Here is a 24,317-nt window from a genome sequence, read left to right on the forward strand (position 1 = left end):
TAGCTAATGATATATATAGTCTTCAATAATTACATATTATCTTTTATTTTTTTGTTGATTTAATTAGACACCATCTAATTTGGTCATCTATTATATTACTCTAAACATAAACTAATTCTCCTAAGATTTCAAAATGTGGAATATATTTAATGCTTCAAAATAAAAGCATATGGTAGACCAACAGTGATATTTGTCTAAAACACTGTAGCACTTCAGCAATCAGCGAGTGGCTTCAGTATGTCAGCTCTCCAGCTGCTGATGGGAAAACAAAATAGATAACTTCAAAAAAGTGTTTTCAAGAGAAACTAACCTATAGGGGGGAAGAAAAAAATTTTTTTTTTAGTTTTTCAGAAACAGCCAAAATAAAGCAATAGTTTTATCCCAATGGCAGTAAACTTTAATTATAAAAAGCAGTGTTTCAAAGAAATTATTGTTGACACTGTATTTTTAAGTAGATATTTACTTTCTTAGAAAACAACCAGGGATAGAAGTCATTCCCTGCTTGCCGCGCGTGTGCAGAAGGCCCTCTCTCGCTTGGGGAAGCAGGGTGCGCAGAGCGGCCGGCCCTCACTCATTCAGTCTGCAGGGTGAGGTGGAGGGAGGTTGGGAGGGAGGCACAGAGGGTTCTGGTTCCTGTGTCACTGACGCAGTGACTGTTGACCAGTATAAGTTCCACCTGAACCCTGCCTAAGAGACAGAGATTTAGTCTAAAAATGAAGGGTTTAGGTCATGTAGAGAATCTCTTTTAACTTGTAAGTTTCACTGCATGTTGGAAGGTCAACAGAGCTCACGTGACCCTGTAGCCCTTTCAGCCGTGGCTGACAGAGCAGGTGGTTTGCTGGGGAGCAAGGGTGGGCTGGGGGAGAGGGTGTCAGGCTCTGAAGTGGGGGGGCCCTTCTGGTGCCATGGCAACAGTGAGATCTTCATCAAACTGGTCTTTCCCCTGAAGACCGTGGTTGTCAGCTGACATAGGCAGAGAGGGGGCTGGCAGGGTAAGAGAGTCTAGGAGCTGTTTTTAAATGACTTGTCACATCAACTCCAGGCTCCGCGGCAGGATTTAAAAGAGGCTGCCATCAGCGTGGCTGGTCAGTGCCTGCACAGAGCATCTCCCAGGAGAGCATCACCTGTGTGCCCACAAACGCGCCAGCTTTAGAATGAAACGCCCTCTCCCCACCCCCAGGGCTGTCTTGCCATCATTACCGATGCAGGTGGGCTGGACGCCACTCCAGGTGCCGTCTGCCTGACAGACTCTCCGGGACGACCCCACCAGGAGGAAGGGGGACTTGCACTGGAAGAAGACTTCAGATCTGTAGGTGAAGATCTTGCCGCTGAGGCGCCCCTCGGCAGGGGTGCCGGGGTCCCCGCAGAACACAGCTAGAGAAGACAACCAGGAGGTCAGTGCACAGTCTGTGCCCCTGGGTCAGGTTAGTCTATTCAGCTTCTCTAACTGCTTTCCGATAAATCCTCCCATTAAGCCCCAGAAGGCTCAGTGGGTAAAGAATCAGCCTGCAGTGCAGGAGACGCAGGTTTGATCCCTGGGTAGGGAATATCCCCTGGAGAAGGAAATGGCAACCCACTCCAGTCTTCTTGCCTAGAGAAGCCCATGGACAGAGGATCCTAGAGGGCTATAGTCCAATGGGTCACAAAGCACATACACGCATTAAATCCTTAGGAATCAACGATGAAGAAAAGCACAGAATCTGCCCATGGGCAGTGGGTCTCAAACGTGGAGTCTTTAACCTATTGCACCCTGGCTACAAGTCTGGTAGGCTCTCTTCCTCAGACTGCAGCCTGAGGTTTGTGTGCCGTGGTCTGTGCTCCCAAGGACTTACGCAGGCACTGGGGGACCTCGCCTTTCCAGACCCCTCGGCCTTCGCAGGAGAGGATGGCGGGCTGGGAGAGCTGGAAGCCGTGGGCACAGCTGTAGCTGATGCTGGCACCCCAGCGGAAGTCCGTTCCTTCCACCTTCCCGTCCTGGACTGGAGGAGGCTGGCCACACATGACAGCTGTCAGAGAACAAACAGGATTCAACATTCTAGAGTTTCCACCACAACACAGTGCTCCAAGGCCTCACATTTTAATTTCACCCACGTTGCAAAAGACATCTACAAGGGGCTGAATTTTTTAATAGACAAATTGCTGAAGAAGATAGCAAATCAAAATAATAAAACTTTTCTCTAACATTTCCTCATTAATTTAGATCAAGTCCATAAAAGCAAAGTCAAAACATATCCCACCATAAATGAAGGTGGAGTAAACAAGACAGTCTCAGTCTATAAGACAAAGGAAAGACTGTTGTTCCACTGACGTCTTCGTACAATGGTCACCAGAGGCATATTCAGTCAGAAGCATGGTCCTATGACATGAGTGCGAGCATTTGAATTTATATAAACAGATGGTAAGAATTTCTTTATCTGAATTTTTTCCTTTATACAAAAGAAAAGTGAAAGTCATGAAAGTGAAAATGAAGTCACTCAGTTGTGTCCGACTCTTTGCGACCCCGTGGACTGTAGCCTACCCGGCTCCTCCGTCCATGGGATCTTCCAGGCAAGAGTACTGGAGTGGGTTGCCATTTCCTTCTCCAGAGTCTGTATATAAAGATAGCATATAGTTTCCAAAAGACATACATAGGCTGCTGATGCACTTGCTGAAGAATTGAGCACTAACACTTGCGTGGTTAGAGAAGACCCTGTAAGAAACCGCTTTGCCAGGGTTCTGTCACATCCAGGGGCTTCCCAGGAGTGACTTGCCCACTGGTGCTGGTGTCTGCCTGGCCCACTCCAGCCATTATTCTGTGACGCCTGGTCTAAGAGCTGCCTGAAAACCCAAGAGCCCTGAGACTTCACGCTGGAGAAGGTTTGCCGCTGACAGTCTGGGCACGGAAGGCGGCGGGAGAGGAGACTCAGCCCTGTTTCCTCACCTGCACTTTCTCACGGGTGCTCACACCTTCTCACATGAGAAAGACACACAGACACAACCACACGTGCACACCTGGAAGCTGGAAACGGGCCCTCCTCTTGCCATTCTCTTTCTCTCCATCTATCCACTCATTCAACAAAGATTCCTGCAGAACCCCCAAGTGAAGACTGGGGGAACAGTCTATAGACAGGTCGACATCAGGTGACAAGGCCCCCAGGTGGGAACAGTGATGAGTGATGTGGCTCCAGGGAGGAGTGGACAGGGTGGCCAGCAGGAGAAGAGAGAGGTCTCCTCCGTGAGGGCCTGGATGGCTGTGGAAGGATTGTTAATCCACAGACACCAAACAGAGGGACAAGATCTACACAAATGGATCTGAAGTCCAGAGATCAGACGTTCTAGGAATAAGCGCCATGGACACACTCACTGGACTAGAATGCTCCCAACAGGACAGCGTGAGCTGCATTAAACACCTTCTTAGCACCTGCCCCAGAGCTGCACGGTGTTAATACTGCAGCTGGAAAGAAGGACACGAGACAGGGCTCCTCACCCTCTGATGGGAGGAAACCAGGATGCGCCAGAACTGCCCCGGCCAGAAGAGGGTAAATGGCCCTCAGGGTGGGGGCTCCTCTGACCTCACAAGACTCGACAGGACGCACCTTCCTCTGAGGTTTCCTGCTGCTCCAGCTCCAGCTCTCCCCTCTCCCTCGTCTAATGACGATAAGACGACCCTTTCTCCTGTGTGGTCACTGCCGGCCTCCACGCCCTCTCCTGCCCCTGCCCCTCCGGCCCAGCCGAGAAGGCTCGCAGCTCCCTTTGGAGCTGGTGGAGACGCTCACCCTGCAGATCAGTCCTGCATCAGCGGTCCACCAGCCTCCCTGCTCCCCCAGCCACGTGGATGCTTTCTGCCTGCTCGCTCTCTCCCTGGAAAGTCCACCAACCAAGTCGTGAACCTCCCTGTACCCCTTCCTCGTTGTGGGGCTTTGTTAGTCTCAGCGCCCGAGGCCCACCAGGCATCAGGACACTGGCGGTCTCTGCCACTGTTCTGCCCTATCTGATGATCGGCTCTGACCGCCTCTCCAACCCCGTGATGACGGCCACAGACTCAACACAGCCACGCACACCGAGACAGCAGAGCTGGGTTCACAGCACAGACTCCAGAGTCGGCCCTGAAGCCCGAGGTTCCAAGACCTAACCTGCGACCCTGAGAATTTACTGCAGCTCTCTGTGAGTCAGTCTCGAGGTTGTAAAACCAAGATTAAGGTAGTAAGAAAAGGAAGTGATTTAATATTTGCGAATGAGTTTACAGGAATGCTGAGCACTTAGAAGGTTTACACGGATGCTTGCAAACTGATGTAAAATGTTAACTCAATAAAGACTCTCCACATGTGAGTGACGCACAAGAGAAGCCCCAACACTCGCCTTTGCAGGTCGGTTTGCTGTGATTCCAGGTACTGTCCTTGGTGCAGCGGATGGTGGGGGACGTGGCGGGTTCCATGGTGTAGCCGGGGTTGCACTGGTAGCTGACCGTCTTGTTGAAGGTGAAATCCGTCCCGAACTGGATGCCGTTAGCCAGGGTCCCTGGGTCTCCACAGCTGATGACTAATCAGCAGAGAACAGACAGACAGAGAGACACAGTATCATCACGGGATGACTTATTCCTGGTTTCTGTTTAAGTGACTCTCCTTAAGCTGCTCTTCAGAGTGATGATGCCGTGGCTGAGCACAGCGATACCAGCCTATCTGGGGGACAGTTTCGCTGGCTGGCAGTCAGGAGGCTGCATGTTTGGAACCGCTTATTTCTACTCCACTGATAGTTGTCTGTGTGGATGATAGCTGTCATCCGCGTTCTGTCCTTAACTACATGTCGTGAGGGGTCACCTCACAAGGTCAAGGACAGAGACACAGGCTGAGATCAGAGAACAGGCTCCTGCACCATTTCCCTTCAGACTAACTGGTCTACAGAGAGAAGGAACCTTGGCTTTTCTGAACTCAGTTTTGTAATATCCAACCCAACCAGCCAGGCAAAGCACTTTTAAGCATATAAATAAGAAAGTGAAGAAAAATCTGAAAGTGCTTAGAAAGTGGTCATATTATCAAACATACGTATGATATAATCCTTTTTTTTCCCTAGGGATTAAACAATACAGCCCTCTGTAAACTCAACTCCTTTTTCTCAGTCAAGTACGAGTCACTGTGGGGACCTGGATTTGGCCAGGACGGCGGCCACTCACGCGTGCAGTCTGGGGCCGTGCCGGTCCAGGTCCCATTGGCGGTGCAGTGGCGAGTGGTCAGCCCCGAGGTCCTGTAGCCGTCCCAGCAGGCGTAGACCACCGAGCTGGAGAACAGCACGCCATCGCTGCTGACGATCTTGCCGTGGGTGGGCGTCCCCGGGTTCCCACAGGACACAGCTGTGGGGAGACAGAACAGCAGGGGAGACCCGTTACCACGTGATAAACTCGAGAGGTCAAGGGCCATCTGCTTAACAGACTGCACATTTATTTAAAAAGTCATCGGAAGGACACTGTGGTCCTCCCCCCACCCCCACATCCTCTGCCTGCCTTTCGTCTGTAGAAAAACTGTAGGCAAACAATGAGTTTAATCAGAGAAGTGAGAAAATGCAGAACCAAAGAAAGCAGTCCAACGAGACAAAATAAAAATAGTTTAGTCATTAAGTCAAGGACCTTTAACAGTTCCTCCTCCAGGGCCATAGATAAAACTGTGAGCCAGGTCCTGTGAGCTCTTTTGTAGAAACGGAATCCCCCACCAGGTGGAGAAGTTAACTGCATGATGACCAGACTGGAACCATGACACAGGCTGCCACAAGTCTGAGAACTGGCCTCAAGGAAATGGGAACAAACTGATCCTGGAACTGAAGACTGACTGTACTTCAACAACCAAACGACGCTGGTCAGACCACCGGTGACCGACCTGCAGATGACTGTCAGAGCTGTCTGTGCTGTTTCTGCATGTAGCTCCCTCCTCCTGTCTATAAAAGCTCTGTATTTGTGCTCAGTCGTGTCTGACTCTTTGCGACCCCATGGATGGTAGCCTGCCAGGCTCTCTCTGTCCAACGGACATTCCAGGCAAAAATACTATAGTGGATTGCCATTCCTTGCCCCAGGGGATCTTCTCCACCCAAGGACAGAACCTGAGTCTCTTTCATCTTCTGCATTGCAGGTGGGTTCTTTACCACTGAGCCATTGGGAAGCCTATAAAAGTTCTAGACCTCGACTGGCTTTGGAATGGCCGCACCTTAAGTCTCTCTAAATGACCACAATGCTGTGTATAGGCATGAAGAATCAGCTAAGATGGGCAGTGTGACAGGTCTACACTCTATGAGTATCTATCAGGTACGTTCCTTCCTCAGCAAACAAGGAAACTCAGCAGCTGCTGGGTGTGTATCAGTGTGATCTCAATCCATTACAGGATTTTGCCTTTTTTTCATTGAACCTATTTCCCATAAAGATGGTTATTTTTCCTTCTTAATCCTCCCACAATAATACACAACAGACAGACAAAGGATGTGAATTCTAATAAGAAGAATGTATCACGAGTTCCTTTTCTCAGAAAGATGAAAATATTTGCAAACATTCTGGCCTATTTAGATGTTCCACTTTCAAATCTAGCCTGTGAACAAAGACACACTCTCCTTTAAAATATGGAAGAAAACACCATGCAAAATAAAGTCCATTATAATAGAAGTTTATGGAATTGCCTATCATATTATGTTAAAAAATTCACATACTCTCAGATCTTATTTGGACTAGATCTTGTTTGACAAATAAAGAGTATACTTGCTGGTGCTTTTACACTTGTACCTACGCTTCCCTGGTTGCTCAGATGGTAAAGAACCCGCCTGCCATGTAGGAGATGCAGGTTTGATCCCTGGGTTGGGAAGATCCCCTGGAGAAGAGAATGCCTACCCACTCTAGTATTCTTGCCTGGAGAATTCCATGAACAGAGGAGCCTGGTGGGCTATGGTCCATAGAGTCACAAAGAGTCAGACACAACTGAGCAACTAACACTTTCACTTTCACTTATCTACATCGGATATAAACTAACCAGTTATAACCCTCTTCCCTGATGAGTCTGGGTTACAATTCCTTCTAACACAGATTGTTCAGTGGTTTATTGGTTGACATCTGAGATGAGGTATGTTTACCAATCATGAGGCAGACTATACCTAACACTCTCTAAAGCTCAGGGTGCTTCGATGGCTGTGACAGAAATTAAAATTTCACTGCAAAAATCCAAGCTGTTGGCCTATTTAAGACCATCACTCCATTGCACAAACTGATTCATTGCTTCCTATGCACAGTTATTGTTCATGAGTATGAATTGAAACAGCAAAGAATTATATTGATCCAACTTGTAACAAAAGATACCCATATCACTATGTTTTATTCCAGTCATATCTGCTATTAAAAACTATGTAGCAATTTTCAAAAGTGACCCGTGAGATACTAATCCTAAAATAAAGCAGGTGACTGTTGAAATATATTCAACTTAATATATAGACAAATATATTGTCAATAAAGGAATGTCCCTCATAATAATGATACCCTAATGTTTATAAAGTCCCCTCTAATATTGAATTTGATACTACCAAATTCATGTTTAACTTTTTTTTTTCCCCTGACAGGGACACTTTCACTGATGATCACACCTATGAATGTGGAGATCAGAAAACAGGGTCAACATACCTGTTTTTAAATCAAGGTCCTGATGTTGTGAGACATAAAGACTGACACTTAGGCAAAATAAGAAACTGAATTTAGGGTTGTTAGAGGGAAAATGAGATATTTTGAAAGTTACAAGTTAAAATTTCTTTATAAATACATCTTTTTTAAAGTACATTTATTTAATGTGCCTCCTTTTCAAAAAATATCACTGTCTTTTTTACTCGGTTTGTAAGAAAATAGCACCATACTTATTCCAAATGCACATTATTGTTCACTGGTATCAATATTGCTCACTTGGCATGCTGTTTTAGGATGATTGCTGTTAAACTGAGTTAAATATTTGTAGGTTTTAATCTCTGCTCACACAAGTTAAGTCAATGTGAGTGATCAGTTCAAGTTACCAACATGTAGTGTCTTCACTGTGAAATGGATAAAAAAGATAACTGCTCCCTGTTGTAAGAGTACATGCGTGCATGAGCGCTCAGTCATGTCTGACTCTGCAACCCCATGGACTGTAGCCCACCAGGCTCCTGTGTCCATGGGATTCTCCAGGCAAGAATACAGGAGCGGGTTGCCATTTCCTCCTCCAGGGGATCTTCCCGATTCAGGGATTGAACCTGTGTCTCCTGCGTCTTCAGCACTGGCAGGCAGATTCTTAACCACTGAGCCACCTTAGAGGCCATACTAAGTGCAAAATGCTACCATCTTGTATAGAGGCAGTCATATTGGTATTTTTATTTTCATTATTATCACTTTAATCACATGTCCATTACCTCAATAAATGACAACTTTATCACAATCTCCTGGGAAAGAGAATTAGGGGTTACCCCAAAGATGTAGTTACATTTACACAACTTGGTAAGATATATCCATTTGGAAAGCTACGTCAGTGAGACTGTGATTCAAAGACTAGATTGTAACAAAAGAAAACATGATTTAAAGTGATGAAAATGTATTAGAAAGTTAAGTTCTTTGATGCTTAATAATTTTTTAGATGTTTTTATTTTGTAATTCATGAACCTTGTTTTAAAATTTATTGAAATGTCCATCAAGATCTAATGTTTTTTTAAATAGATTCATAGAAGGTAAATCCATCAGGAGGGGGATCACCTTAGTCAAAGGATTGAGTACATAGGTCATGGATAACCTTAGTGGCAATGGAAAAGTTGCTGATAATTCTACTTTCTACAGAATATAATATGTGCCCCAAAGATATGGACCTATATCAGCAAGTAAGAAAAAACAGAAAGCAATACATTCTCCACAGCTTTAAGAGTTGTTAAGTGTGTATGTGGAAGCAGGAAGGGGGTTAGTTGTTTATTCTGAGACATCATTTGTGGTTTTCCTGAGTGTAACTGAACTATCACTCACCTGACTTCCAATGATTTCTGTACAGTACAATTTGGAAGTAGCCAATTTTGTGGACCACTGCATTTTTGATAAATATTGTTAGTATTGAAACATTTTAGTAACTTCTTTTTGTATACAGATTTTAAGCAAAAAGTTTAAAAGGATTTTATAGGACCCGTTTGAATTTCTGACTTTTGCTAAACTGTTCTTCAGTAGCTAAGTCGTGTCCTTGTGACCCGTGGACTACAGCACGCCAGGCTTCCCTGTCCTTCACTGTCTCCTGAAGTTTGCTCAAACTCATGTCCAGTGAGTCAGTGATGATACCATTTTGCTAAACTGAATGCTATTTAAAAAGCACTTTGCATAGTCTTCCCTGGTGGAAGCATAGGGCTTCCCTGGTGGCTCAGAGGGTAAAGCATCCGCTTGCAATGCAGGAGACCTGGGTTCGATCAGGAAGATCCCCTGGAGAAGGAAATGGCAACCCACTCCAGTACTCTTGCCTGGAAAACCCCATGGACAGAGAAGCCTGGGAGACTACAGTCCATGGGATCGCAAAGAGTCGGACACAACTGAGCAACTTCACTTTGCATAGTCTGGGATAAGTACATCATAAAGTAAAAATTAGTTAAGCTCTCCTATTTGAATAAGTGAATTCACTTATATTTTTTTGGGAAGGAACTCATAGTGTAGTACCCCAGCAACAGAGTGAGATTTCTACGGAAAACATGACTTACTCTCAACTGCTTTACTTTTTTCACTGTTTAAGTTTTCAAGAAACTAAGACAAGGGCCACCAATAGATGAACTAACGTGTGAATGGAATGACTTCCAGCAGCAGGGAGCCCCCGTCAGGACCTGCCCTGCTCACAGCACCTTCACCTGCCTTCTCAGCGCCACCAGCCATAACACCCTGAGTGCCACACTGAGATGGTCACCAGGAGAAGACTTCCTGATGATTCTCTTATGTTTGAGGGGAAAACAAGTTAATTGTAGAAACAGCATAACCTGTAAGATGTTGTAGAATGTCACTGGTCATTTCAGAGTGAGCTACCCGGTTTCAACCTGCAGCGTTGACTTTCAGGCTGGGATCCACTCACCCTCGCACACGGGCTGCAGTCCTGACCAGGACCCATTGAGCAGACACGTCCGCTCGGCTGAGCCCCGCAGCTGGTAGCCCATTTCACAGGAGAAGCGCAGGAGGCTCTTGGCCTTAAACTCCTCTCCAAGCCGAGACCCATGGGCTGGGGTCCCCGGATCACCGCAAAATCCAGGGTTATTTCCTGTAGAACACAAAACACATGGCAGTAGATGATGCTGCTTAAAACAGGGCTGTTATGTTTACAGAGAATGAAATTTTATGTAAATGTGTATCAAACACGGCCATAGTCATAACATTCTGGAAATCCTGTGAGAAAGATTTTCCTTATTACAGCACAAAAGTAGAAGACTCAATGCAATCCCTATCAAGCTACCAACGGTATTCTTCACAGAGCTAGAACAAATAATTTCACAATTTGTATGGAAATACAAAAAACCTCGAATAGCCAAAGCAATCTTGAGAAAGAAGAATGGAACTGGAGGAATCAACCTGCCTGACTTCAGGCTCTACTGCAAAGCCACAGTCATCAAGACAGTATGGTACTGGCACAAAGACAGAAATATAGATCAATGGAACAAAATAGAAAGCCCAGAGATAAATCCAGGCACCTATGGACACCTTATCTTTGAAAAAGGAGGCAAGAATATACAATGGATTAAAGACAATCTCTTCAACAAGTGGTGCTGGGAAAACTGGTCAACCACTTGTAACAGAATGAAACTAGAACACTTTCTAACACCATATACAAAAATAAACTCAAAATGGATTAAAGATCTAAACGTAAGACCAGAAACTATAAAACCCCTAGAGGAGAACATAGGCAAAACACTCTCTGACATACATCACAGCAGGATCCTCTATGACCCACCTCCCAGAATATTGGAAATAAAAGCAAAAATAAACAAATGGGACCTAATTAAACTTAAAAGCTTCTGCACAACAAAGGAAACTGTAAGCAAGGTGAAAAGGCAGCCTTCAGAATGGGAGAAAATAATATCAAATGAAGCAACTGACAAACAACTAATCTCAAAAATACACAAGCAACTCCTATGGCTCAATTCCAGAAAAATAAACAACACAATGAAAAAATGGGCCAAAGAACTAAACAGACATTTCTCCAAAGAAGACAAACAGATGGCTAACCAACACATGAAAAGATGCTCAACATCACTCATTATCAGAGAAATGCAAATCAAAACCACTATGAGGTACCATTTCATGCCAGTCAGAATGGCTGCGATCCAAAAGTCTACAAGCAATAAATGCTGGAGAGGGTGTGGAGAAAAGGGAACCCTCTTACACTGTTGGTGGGAATGCAAACTAGTACAGCCACTATGGAGAACAGTGTGGAGATTCCTTAAAAAACTGGAAATAGAACTGCCTTATGACCCAGCAATCCCACTGCTGGGCCTACACACCGAGGAAACCAGAATTGAAAGAGACACGTGTACCCCAATGTTCATTGCAGCACTGTTTATAATAGCCAGGACATGGAAGCAACCTAGATGTCCATCAGCAGATGAATGGATAAGAAAGCAGTGGTACATATACACAATGGAGTATTACTCAGCCATTAAAAAGCATACATTTGAATCAGTTCTAATGAGGTGGATGAAACTGGAGCCTATTATACAGAGTGAAGCCAGAAAGAAAAACACCAATACAGTATACTAATGCATATATATGGAATTTAGAAAGATGGTAACAATAACCCTGTATACGAGACAGCAAAAGAGACATTGATGTATAGAACAGTCTTTTGGACTCTTTGGGAGAGGGAGAGGGTGGGATGATTTGGGAGAATGGCATTGAAACACGTATAATACCATATATGAAATGAGTCGCCAGTCCAGGTTCGATGCACAACACTGGATGCTTGGGGCTGGTGCACTGGGATGACCCAGAGGGATGGTATGGGGAGGGAGGAGGGAGGAGGGAGGAGGGTTCAGGATGGGGAACACATGTATACCTGTGGCGGATTCATTTTGATATATGGCAAAACCAATACAATATTGTAAAGTTAAAAGATAAAATAAAATTTTTAAAAAAGTGAAAAAAAAGTAGAAGACTCTAAGAAATTGTTTATATGTAACTAAAATCAAAATAGTTTATTAAAATATGGTAGTGACAATAATTGATATTCTTTGGAAGAAACAAAACACTGGGGACAGTGAGTGCAGGAATTGGTCACTGGAAATGCTGGTGAGGATGCCCACAAGGAGATGTGGGAGGTGTGTTGGGAATAAAAAAATCAAATAAGAGGTCTGATCCACTGAGTTATTATGAAACATTCATGGAAGAATTAAGATGATTTCTTTTCCAAACAGGACCAATGTGATTGTTGATGGTGGAGATAGGAAAGATGTGGAAGAACTTAGAGGAAGCAGAAGGAGAGAAAAGGGAGGGCAAGCTGAGTCAAGGTGAGCAGGCTTCCTAGTCAGGGGTTGGAGGTTCCCGGGGCTCCGGCAGGAGAAACCCTGCTGGGACATGCATTCATTCAAAGAGAAGAAGCTGCAGACGACGGGGATGTGTCCTAGGGGCGTGCTCGGCTGGAATGGGTTAGTAACCACTTTGGAGACGGGCGCCGCCAGTCCGTGTCCGCGCAGTGGACGACTGCCCGCGCCAGCCCACCTGTGCAGTGGGGCAGGGCTCCGCTCCAGTGACTGTCCTCCTGGCAGGCTCTGCTGCTGTCGCCCACGAGACTGCGGCTCCCTCGGCAGGAGTAGTGGACCACGGCCCCATACGTGAACAGGTCTCCTGTGAGTATGGCGTTGGCAGGGACGCCAGGGTGTCCACATGATATCACTTAAGAAGAAGAGAAAATAATCAGTAAGTACATTGTTCCTGTTAAGCTGTTCTGTGTTGGTCACTGTACTTCAGGGACTCATATGATCACCGCCTATTAACGAAAACACATCCCTGGTACCCTGTGGATGAGAAGCATCAACTTCCAGACGACCCTCCCTCACACATTACTGAAGACCAGGAAAGGCTCCGTCAGTGAAGCTTTTTGTTTGTTTGTTTTTTTATTAAGGTAGCTTTGCTGAAGGTAGAAATTGACATTGAGATTTTGAAAAAGATAGTCATCTACCTAAATTTTTCCATCTGCCCTTAGCCGTATACTAAGTAAGCAGTGTTCATACAAAATGGTAGAGACTACCAGAGATCTGTCAAAGCTATCACCATTATTTCTTCGGTTAGTATGCTTTGCATGGGACAAAACTCGGTCAAATCTGCTCCCTCTTCCAGATCACATGTCTAGAGAGACCATTCTAACAAATTTTTCTTGTTAGTATTTGTCTTAAGTACATTTAAATTGGGGTCTAGTTGCTTTATAATATTATGTTAGTTTTTGCTGTGCAACAAAGTGAATCAGATATATATATATATATATTAAATTTTTTACTTTAATAAAAATAAAATGCTTAAGTTAAAAAGTAATAATAAATTACTGATTAATTTTTAACCCAAGTATTCCATTCATTTCTTTATACCAAATGAGGCCCATCATCTGATCATAATTACTACTCAAAAAGGAAAAATCTAGAATACCACAGGATGGTAAAGACTTCTATCTCTCTTTTTGTAAAGTCCAAAATTTTTAGGGTTAACCACTAAAAAAAATTATACATGATCAAAAAGCTAACTGTGAGACAGTCAATTCCTAGGCAGGTTGATAAGAGGTTTGGGGTTCCCAAGGAGGAGAGAGGGGTCTGGGTCTCTGAAGGGGAGAGAGGGGTTTGGAATTCTCAAGGACGACGAAAGGACAAACGTCTTTATTTTTCTCTCTACATTTCTTAGTCACATAAAACGTTTTTTCTTAAAGCCAGGAATTGATGATTACACAACAAAAAACTCAGTTTAAACTCTATCAGTTCAATTCAGCTCAGTCACTCAGTCAGGTCCGACTCTTTGTGACCTGATGGAGTGCAGCATGCCAGGCTTCCCTGTCCATCACCAACTCATCCATTGAGTAGGTGATGCCATCCAACCATCTCATCCTCTGTCATCCCCTTCTCCTCCCACCTTCAATCCTTCCCAGCATCAGGGTCTTTTCCAGTGAGTCAGTTCTTCTTATCAGGTGGCCAAAGTATTAGAGTTTCAGCTTCAACATCAGTCCTTCCAATGAATATTAGGATAGACTGGTTGGATCTTCTTGCAGTCCACGGAACTCTCAAGAGTCTTCTCTAACACCATAGTTCAAAAGCATCACTTCTTCAGTGCTCAGCTTTCTTTATGGTCCAACTCTCACATCCATACATGAGTACTGGAAAAACCATACCCTTGACTAGACAGACCTTTGTTGGTATTAAAATTTCTTCTTTTTAATATGCTATCTAGATTGGTCATAGCTTTTCTTCCAAGGAGCAAGTGTCTTTTAATTTCATGGCTGCAGTCACCATCTGCAGTGATTCTGGAGCCCAAGAAAATAGTCTGTCACTGTTTCCATTGTTTCCCCATCTATTTGCCATGAAGTGATTGGACTGAATGCCATGATCTTGGGTTTTTGAATGTTGAGTTTTAAGCCAGCTTTTTCACTCTCCTCTTTCACCTTCAAGAGGCTCTTTAGTTCCTCTTTGCTTTCTGCCATAAGGGTGGTGTCATCTGCATATCTGAGGTTATTGATATTTCTCCCGGCAATCTTGATTCCAGCTTGTGCTTCTTCTAGCCCAGCGTTTCTCATGATGTGCTCTGCATATAAGTTAAATAAGCATGGTAACAATATATGCCTTGATGTACTCCTTTTCCTATTTGGAACCAGTCTGTTGTTCCATGTCCAGTTCTAACTGTTGCTTCCTGACCTGCATATAGGTTTCTCAAGAGGCAGCTCAGGTGGTCTGGTATTCCCATCACTTTCAGAACTTTCCACAGTTTATTGTGATCCAGTCAAAGGCTTTGGCATAGTCAATAAAGCAGAAATAGATGTTTTTCTGGAACTCTCTTGCTTTTTCGATGATCCAGCAGATGTTGACAGTTTGATTTCTGGTTCCTCTGCCTTTTCTAAAACCAGCTTGAACATCAGGAAGTTCATAGTTTATGTATTGTTGAAACCTGGCTTGGAGAATTTTGAGTATTACTTTGCTAGCATGTGAGATGAGTGCAATTGTGTGGTAGTTTGAACACTCTTTGGCATTGCCTTTCTTTGGGACTGGAATGAAAACTGATGTTGATCTTGAAAGTACAGAGAGAGAAATTGTCTTAAAAGATAGATTTCTCACTCAGTCAGCTCTAGCTATCCACTGTAGGCTACAAAAACAAGCACCTGGACCAAATCAGTCTTTAGAAAAACTTGCAGCTGGTTCAGACAGTGTCTTATGGTAGAAAATATGAGGAAGAAAATAGGAAGAAAAAAGAATCAGGCCAAAGACTGAAGCCCCAACAATGGCTGTTAGACCTGATTTGAAACAGTCTGAAGAAAAATGCCCAGAGGGACCCAGGTGAAAAGGGACGGACTTGTTATTACTGTGGGAAGGAGGGGGCATCTCAAGTGGGATTGCCTTCAGGCATCTAAGCCACCCCCAGCTCTGTGTCTGGTCTGCAAAGGACCACACTGGAGGAGAGACTGCCCTCCAAGGTATAGGCCCCAGAGGTCGGACTCTCAAGACAATGGGGACTGAAGGTGCCTGGGAGTGCCCAAGCAAGCCCCCTTCCTAATTACACCTGAAAAACCCCAGGTATTAGTAACTGTGGGGGCCAATCAGTTGATTTTCCTTTGGACCCTGGGGTAACTTTCTCTGTGCTCAGGGAAGACCCTGGCCTGCTTTCCTCCTGATCCACTACTGTAATGGGCTGTCAGGACGAGCCAAATGCTATTATGTCAGTCATCCTTTAAGCTGCAGCTGGACTCTGTGCTAGTTTCTAATTGTGCTGGGAGTCTCCCTCACCCGTTTTGGGGAAGGATATACAGAACAAGGTCCAGGCCTCTGTTTTTATAAATATGGAACCCATTCTTTTTAACTGAACAAAATGTAAATCCTAAAGTGTGGGCTGATGGAAAAACTGTGGGTCTAGCACAATGCTGTTCCTGTAGTTTTCAAGCTCAAAGACCCTCACCTATTTCCATATCAAAAGCAGTATCCACTAAAGCTTGAGTTTAAGGAAGGGTTAAAACCCATCCTCGAAAATTTAAAGGAACAGGGGCTATTAATTCTCTGTAATAGTCCATACAACACTGCTATTTTGGATGTAAAAATGTCAACTGATAAATAGAGACTAATTTAAGATATATAAATAATAAGTTTCTGATCTTTATACCTTATTGTCTGAAGTTCCTGGACGAGCCAAATATATTTCAGTCACTGATTTGAATGTTGCTTTCTAGAGTTAAACCTCTATTAAATCATCTTCTACCTATGACATTAAGACAATTGAGAGGATTCTTGGGCATGACAGGCTATTGCTGCATTTGGATTCTGGGTTATGGGGAACTTGCTGGGCCTTTATATAAACTTTTAACTGAAACTCAGCAGGCCCAAACCAACAAGCTGGTTTGGTCCCCCAGAGACTCAAAAGGCTTTTAAGGCTCTTCAGACTTCTCTCTTGCAGGCTCCTGCCTTGAGCTTGCCCACAGGATCAGTTTACTTTGTTTGTTACTGAAAAAAGGCTATGGCCACATTGCTTAAGGGTAATTGCTACTTTTGTTTTGCTAATGACTAAAGCTCATAAGTTTACTAATGGACAAAATCTTATTATACTGACTTCTCATGGTGTATGTGGGATCTTAAACTCTAAAGTTCAGAGCAAGAATGGCTCCATCTTTAAACCTGCTGTAACTCAAGGGGTGTCAAAAGCTTTAGGAATAGAATATCACTTACACTGTTCCTGGAGACCCCAATTTTCAGAAAAGGTTAAAAAGGCTAATGACATTATTGAGGAATCTGCATAAGGTAACTCAGGAAACACAAGACTGTTGGTTTAAAGTTTTACCCATAGCTTTAAAGAGGGCTTGAGCTGCCCCTAAGAAGAAGGGAGTGTCTCTGTGACAGATCTTTTTTGTGCACAGATATTGTCATAGATCTGGAAGCCTTAGAATTAACTATGTGACTCAGCTTTTAGCTTTTCAACAGAGTTTACAAAGAGGTTAATTCCTGCCCCAGCCTTTGAGTCAAACAAGCCACTGTTTGAGCCAGGAACTGAGATGGGCCTGAGAATATATGTGGGCTTGCTTCTGCTGAATCCAAAAGTCCTGAGTCTGCTGTTTGACCCTCAAGACAATGCCTTTTTTTCCTGGGCTCATTTCTATGCTGCATTCCACAATTGGTCTAACTACTGGGTCTGTGGAACACTCTCCTGCTCATCAATTGAAGGCTTAACAAGGTGTGTTTCTCCTCAACAAGGAAAGGACTTTCCTCAACTCTGCAATGACATCCAACAATCCTAAGATGGACTGATGTAACTCTGGACATAATGTGACTTTTAAATTTGATTATGGTTTAACTTGGTTTAATGACTATTTTGCCTTACATCTAGACCTGTATAATGGGGTTTGTTTCTAACTGTCTGAGTTTTTAAGTTACAAATGATTGTCCAGGCTCCTACAAGTACCATGACCTCCTTCAACTATTACTTGGGGCCCTGGGATCTGAGACCCTCAATATGAGGGTTAGGAGAATATGTTGCCTCAACAATTTAGGGACGACACCTCTCAAAACCAGGAAGTAGTTATGAAACGAAAACAATGCCCCTTTCCCTTGGCAACATAACTCTCCTAAAAGAAAAGGGAGGAATGAGAGGCAGGTTGATAAGAAGTCCCGGGTTCCTGAGGAGGAGAGAGGGGTCTGGAGTTCTCAAGGAGGAGGAAAGGACAAACATCTCTCTTTTTTTTTTTTTCCCCTCTACATTCCGTAGTCTTAATCATATAAAAGAAAAAAATTTTTTTTCTTTAAGCCTAGAACTGATGGTTATACAACAAACAACTCAGTTTAAACTCTATATTATGGATTATATAACAATAATGTATCCTGCTTGAGGACACATTCTCCTTCTTGAAAACTTTCTGACTAATCTCGTTATCTTAAAATGTAAATTGTGGGAGTGCATCTAGTAAGATCTTTACAAACTTGAAACATTCTTTTGATTTATTGTAATAACCAATTTAAAAAGTATATAACTCCCTTTCCTAAGACTAGCAAGTGGGGCACTCTCTGTCCCCCTTCTGATGTCTATGTCAGAGGCATTCTCTGTCCCTTTTCATACTTTAATAAAACTCTGCTATACAAAATATCTTGAGTGATCAAGCATAGTCCCTGGTTCTGAAGCTAAATCTTCTTCAGAGATCACGAATTCAACATCGTTCACTGTAAGCTATTAATTGGACTGAGGGTGCCAGAAATGATCCAAAGGGACCTGATTTTACATCCAAGAGAGATTGCATTTGGTCATCGGCAACCGCAGAGCGACACCAACCAGAGAGGCAGGTTTCAGAAAGGCCCCAGTGCCCCGAGTCACATTCGCCCTCCCCTGACACTCTCTCATCCTGACATCCACTCGTCGGAGAACAGGAGTTTATCTGGAGTCCTAAAAAGAAGCTAACTAGAGCAGAATCAGTGACATGGTTGGTGAATGATCAGTTCCAGGTGAAATAAAAGAGAAAATAAAAATCAGTGAACCATACAACATCACAAATAGAGAGGGTGGCCAGCTGCTCCAGAGCCTGTGGTAAAAATGCTCTCCTTGGAGAGCATGTGTTCCCAAATTCCCATAACTTCAGCGGTTAATGATAACAGCAGTGGGAACTCACCAATTTGGAAAACGAGGTCAGTGAAAAGCTGGTTCCTGGAGGTCTGGGGCACAGGGGCATCATCACAACCACTAATGGAAGTCTGGGGGAGGCTGCGGAAGAGGCTAGGCAAATCTTTGGGGAGAAAATAAAACTGATTTCTCTGAAAAGTTCCCATGTGTGAAGGCATGGAAAACCAGAACACACGAAATTTGATGAGAACTGTACCACATTCATAGTTTATTTATTTATTTATTTTTGGTCAAATAAACTTGTACATTTGTTTTTGAAAGTCATCGCTCTCTTTCTCCATAAGAATTAACTGTATTGTTACACTTAGAATTTGACACAGGTTTTCAGGCAGATTCAAAGGGCTTTGAGGGACCCTGACTTGAAGGAAAAAAGTCACCAGCACAGTCCACTCTGAAAATGTACTGAAAATGCTGTAATCAAGAGGACTAAAATGGACTACCACCTTTTTTCAGTATTTTAATTTATAATGTAATTGTCATTTCCCGTTTTCTGTATGCATGAAAAATGAATACTAAAAATATATTGATTTTAAGAATGGTTTTGTTTCTGATTTTTAAAAGACCAAGGAGAGTGACTCCCTTTCCTTCATTTTCAGACTTTGTTTTAAAAAGACACAAGATGATTCTCTTTGAACTTAAGAACAATATGCTATTTCAAAGGAAAGAAAGTAATAAGGTAGCTACTGGGGTGAAAAAGAAAATGTCCTTGCTTATCTGCATACTGTGAATAACGTTTTCTGGGAAGTTAGAGCTATGACCTGTAATTCTGTCTGCCCAGAGGAGCACCCCGCTCTTCCTCTTGGTTAAACCTAAGGGTCAGGAGGAAGTGCCAACCAGGGTGCCGTCTTCTTTATCAGGCTCACACTGGACTGTCCCAGAAGTGCTGATGAGACAAATGAGGCCCCCAGAGTGCTCCACTCTTCTGGCCACAGATACTGGGTCCATAGATGGAGACTCCATACTATAGCCTTTTGCAGTATCTCTGAACCTGGGTCCCCAGGGAGGCAGTGTGTTGCAAGAGGCACAGTCTGGAGGCTGCTGGCACCCGGGTGAACCAGAGGATCTGCCCACCTGCCAGGCTGAAGCAGGAAATGAGCACTGATGAGCAGACACAGGGAAAACAAGGTCCAGGCAGAGCTGACCGAGTCCCTTGCCTTCTTAAATATATCATAAAAACTAATATGATTTGTGATGGGGTCAGGAGGAGAGAATAAAAAATCAATACCATTTTCAATAGTATTAAAAAAAAAAAAACTACATATGTTGTGTTGGCAGTGTTCTCTGAAGGCCAGACTACCCCACTCACCCAGACACTTGGGCAGAGAGCGATCCCACAGGCCATTCGCCATGCAGGTGAGGGCAGAGGATCCCAGCAGGTAGAAGCCCCTCTTGCACTGATATACAACAGTCACTCCATACTCAAAACCCTCGGGGAGGTTCTGGTGCTCGTGACGAACGGCGTTTTCCACCAAGCCTGGGTCAGAGCAGTTCACCACTGTGGAGGGAAGCACACCACACATAGTTTACATGCAGCTCTACAGTTACAGTCTTGGAGTGGGGGGACTGCAACCCACTCCAGTGTTCTCAGCTGGGGAATCCCAGGGCGACAGAGGAGCCCAGTGGGCTGCAGTCTAGGGGGTCACAAAGAGTCAGACACGGCTAACTAAACAACAACAACAATATTTACAAATGAAACAGACTGCAGAGAAGGTGAACTCCTCCTCGTGGTTTTGGGAAGTTTGTAAGATGACAGCCTCACAGCCAAGGCTTAGTGTGAAATCCTGCAGCCTTGACGATCTCCACTTCCTGCTCTGGGTCACCAGGCTTCAAAAAAATATTGAGCAACATAGTGGCTTCTACAGCAATTTAAACATGAGACTGATAGCTTTTAACTGCTTCCTAATAATATGCTTCTTCAATATAAAGTCTAAAATTAGTTTTCCTGGTTATATTTTTACATTATGAAAATTTTAAAGTAGAAATGGCTGAAGTTAAAGTCTTTGTATGTGAGTGTGAGGGTTTAGGGCAGCCTGGGACTCACAAACTAATTCCACCCCCTACCCCCATCACATGCACTAATGCTTCAATATGTGCCTGCAGTGATTTCTGTTAAATGTCTGTGCTAAGTCGCCCCAGTCGTGTATAACTCTTTGTGACCCCATGGACTTTAGCCTGCCAGGCTCCTCCATCCAGGGATTTCCCAGGCAAGAATATTGGACTGGGTTGCCATGCCTTTCCCGCAGGAGATCTTCCCAACCCAGGGACTGAACCCACATCTCTTATGTCTCCTCCATTGGCAGCCAGGTTCTTTACCACTAGCACCACCTGACAATGTAAAATAACGTAGCCCCTGGTTTGAGGTTTTCCCCTGTAGAAACCACAGGGACAGGGGACATGTTCTTCGAGCTTGAGCGCCTGCTGGTGTCGGGGAGGGGACCAGCCACCACAGGTGCAGAGGAGAGAAGGGGCCGGGACTGTCTGCACTCTGACTGCCCAGGGCTGAACAGGCAGCTGCAGGAGCCACGCTCTTGCCCACATTTCAGGCCTGTGGCAACTGCTACATTCTTTTAGTTGGAGACACAGTGTCTAGCAGAGGGTAACACATCAGAGCAAAACCAGCAGCAGACTCACTGTAGGCATCTCCCCACATCCCAGCATCACACCCCTCAACACGCTAAGCACAGAGACCTGGCCTTGATGTTCAGGTATTAAAACCTGACACAGAACAGGAAGTCCTCAGCTGGAGAGAAAGGGAAACATTGTACCACACACACAGCCCACGTGGATTCCTGGAGGACATTTGTGTTTCAGTTCAGTTCAGTTGCTCAGTTGTGTCCCACTCTTTGTGACCCCATGAATCTCAGCGCACCAGGCCTCCCTGTCCATCACCAACTCCCAGAGTTCACTCAAACTCACGTCCATTGCATCTGTGATGCCATCCAGCCATCTCATCCTCTGTCGTCCCCTTTTCCTCCTGCCCCCAAACCATCCCAGCATAAGAGTCTTTTCCAATGAGTCAACTCTTCACATGAGGTGGCCAAAGTACTGGAGTTTCAGCTTTAGCATCATTCATTCCAAAGAAAACCCAGGACCGATCTTTAGAATGGACTGGTTGGATCTCCTTGCAGTCCAAGGGACTCTCAAGAGTCTTCTCCAACACCACACTTCAAAAGCATCAATTCTTTGGCACTCAGCTTTCTTCACAGTCCAACTCTCACATCCATACATGACCACTGGAAAAACCATAGCCTTGACTAGACGGACCTTTGTTGGCAAAGTAATGTCTCTGCTTTTAAATATGCTATCTAGGTTGGTCATAACTTTCCTTCCAAGGAGTAAGCGTCTTTTAATTTCATGGCTGCAATCACCATCTGCAGTGGTTTTAGAGCCTCCCAAAATAAAGTCTGACACAGTTTCCACTGTTTCCCCATCTATTTCCCATGAAGTGATGGGACCAGATGCCATGATCTTAGTTTTCTGAATGTTGAGCTTTAAGCCAACTTTTTCACTCTCCTCTTTCACTTTCATCAAGAGGTTTTTTAGTTCCTCTTCACTTTCACTGGGGGTTAAAACATTCATGTAATGGATCAGCAACACGTCTGAGGTCACAAAGGTGGCTATACCAGAGCTAGGTAAGGATCAGAGCTCCAAACTACCTGAGGACTCCTGAACCTCCTGCAGTGGACGTAGGGCTTTGTGAGAAAAGGGAGGAAGGACGGGAAGGGAGGAGGGAGAGAGGAGGGAGGAAAGAACGGTTTCCTTATCTGCTTAATTCTTTCATTCTATCTTACAATTTGTACTTACATTTCTTTTTCTATGTTTACTCCTGTTTCTTGCTTATTTCTTATTTTCTTTTATGGCTCATTAAAAATCTGATCACAAACAGGAAATACAAGAAAATGATGCTTCATAATGGAAACTATAGCCAAATTAAATTCTTTGGCAGTGGGAAAAAAATGGGTAAGGATTAGTTCACTCATTAAAAAAAAAAAAAAGCATTCATAGTTGATTAGAGTTTTGAGTAATATTTGTTTTTAAGTTTTCCAATAGAAGGGATTATGCAAAGTTGAGAGGACAATTGAAGGTGAGATGACTCTGCAGTGTTCAGTGTACTGCACAGAATAAATGCTTTCAGCTTGTTTACTAACTGCATGAATCAAAATTTAAATATAAGATTACTGGTCACAGGGGGAAAAAAAAACAATTTATTATGCTGCTGCTGTTGCTGAGTTGCTTCAGTCGTGTCCGACTCTGTGCGACCTGATAGACGGCAGCCCACTAGGCTCCCCCGTCCCTGGGATTCTCCAGGCAAGAACACTGGAGTGGGTTGCCATTTCCTTCTCCAATGCATAAAAGTGAAAAGTGAAAGTGAAGTCGCTCAGTGGTGTCCGACTCTTCGAGACCCCATGGACTGCAGCCCACCAGGCTCCTCCATCCATGGGATTTTCCAGGCAAGAGTACTGGAGTGGGGTGCCATCGCCTTCTCCCATTGTGAGGATTTTTCAAATATATGAAGGTTACCTTTCATTTTTTATCAATAACTGATAAGAATAAAGAAACTGATTTTAGGTGTAATGAGACATTCAGGTTGGATAAAGAAGAAACATTCTAATTGATTGCTATTGATTCTAGTTGAATTTCAGAGACAGGTGGGGGTGGGGGTGGGGAGACTGAGAACCTTCTATGCGTCAAGCACTGTGATAAGTGTGTCACATGTGCTGGTTTACTTAGAACGCACAGAAACCCAGACTTTCTTTGCCCGGTTGTAGAAGAAAACTGATGTTCTCCAGTGAAGTTGAGGATTAACTAACTCTAAGACCCTGGATTTGTAACAGGAGGGAAAGTGGCAGGGCACAACTTTTGAGAGGAAGCCATAGCCCAAGAACACAACATAAACCAATCAGAATCAAATGGGACCAAGATGACAGACAAGACTAGACCTTAATCCTCCATCAACAAGTCAAAGACACATCCAGAAGTGCCATGACAGTTCCATGGAGCTGTTAAAAGACCAAGGAGTAGGCAGTGGCCCAAATCCTGGAAATCTCCACCCCTTCTGAAAAACAGTTGGAATAATCCTCCTCCCAGTCATTAGCATATGAAATTACCAAGCCTATAAAAACTAACCACACCAAATTTTGTGGCCGCATTCACCCTCTGCCAGGGCCCACCCTCGTCTGTGGAGTGTGATTCTCTCTGTATCTGAATAAATTAACTTCTTACCTATCACTTTGTCTCTCACTGAATTCTTTCCAGGATGAGACATCAAGAACCTGAGCTTCATTAGGTCCTGAAACCAGGTACTGTGGGTTTTGGCTGGGTTTGAGTCCCAGCCATGTGGGTTAAGAGTCCCAATCTGAAGTAAACAGTTCCAGATTCAGTTATGCAAGTTTAATAAGCTTTTGTTTTGTTTGCTTGTTTCCCTTTTCATTCCTCTCTAAGCAGAACAGAGTCTTCACTCACCCCAGAGTTTCTTAATTTTCTTTATTCTTACGTATGTAACAGCAAAGGACATATA

General features: G+C 44.0%; 1 protein-coding gene across 3 annotated transcripts in view; it reads right to left on the reverse strand.

The window, feature by feature from the left end:
* CSMD1 (CUB and Sushi multiple domains 1) overlaps positions 1-24,317 on the reverse strand; it is a 2,076,272-nt gene that overhangs the window by 30,330 nt on the left and 2,021,625 nt on the right. For all 3 annotated transcript variants that reach the window (XR_003509135.1, XM_027530260.1, XM_027530259.1), the window contains exons 55-61: positions 20,106-20,294; positions 12,680-12,853; positions 10,047-10,229; positions 5,150-5,326; positions 4,339-4,518; positions 1,833-2,006; positions 1,201-1,374 (exon numbers count right to left, since the gene is read on the reverse strand). Coding sequence is in view for 2 of the 3 variants with exons in the window: in XM_027530260.1 (XP_027386061.1) it covers positions 1,201-1,374; positions 1,833-2,006; positions 4,339-4,518; positions 5,150-5,326; positions 10,047-10,229; positions 12,680-12,853; positions 20,106-20,294 (1,251 nt within the window). In the remaining variant the exon portion in view is untranslated. The remainder of the gene's footprint in view (positions 1-1,200; positions 1,375-1,832; positions 2,007-4,338; positions 4,519-5,149; positions 5,327-10,046; positions 10,230-12,679; positions 12,854-20,105; positions 20,295-24,317) is intronic.

This window comes from Bos indicus x Bos taurus, chromosome 27 (assembly GCF_003369695.1).
Source record: "Bos indicus x Bos taurus breed Angus x Brahman F1 hybrid chromosome 27, Bos_hybrid_MaternalHap_v2.0, whole genome shotgun sequence".
NCBI lineage: Eukaryota > Metazoa > Chordata > Mammalia > Artiodactyla > Bovidae > Bos > Bos indicus x Bos taurus.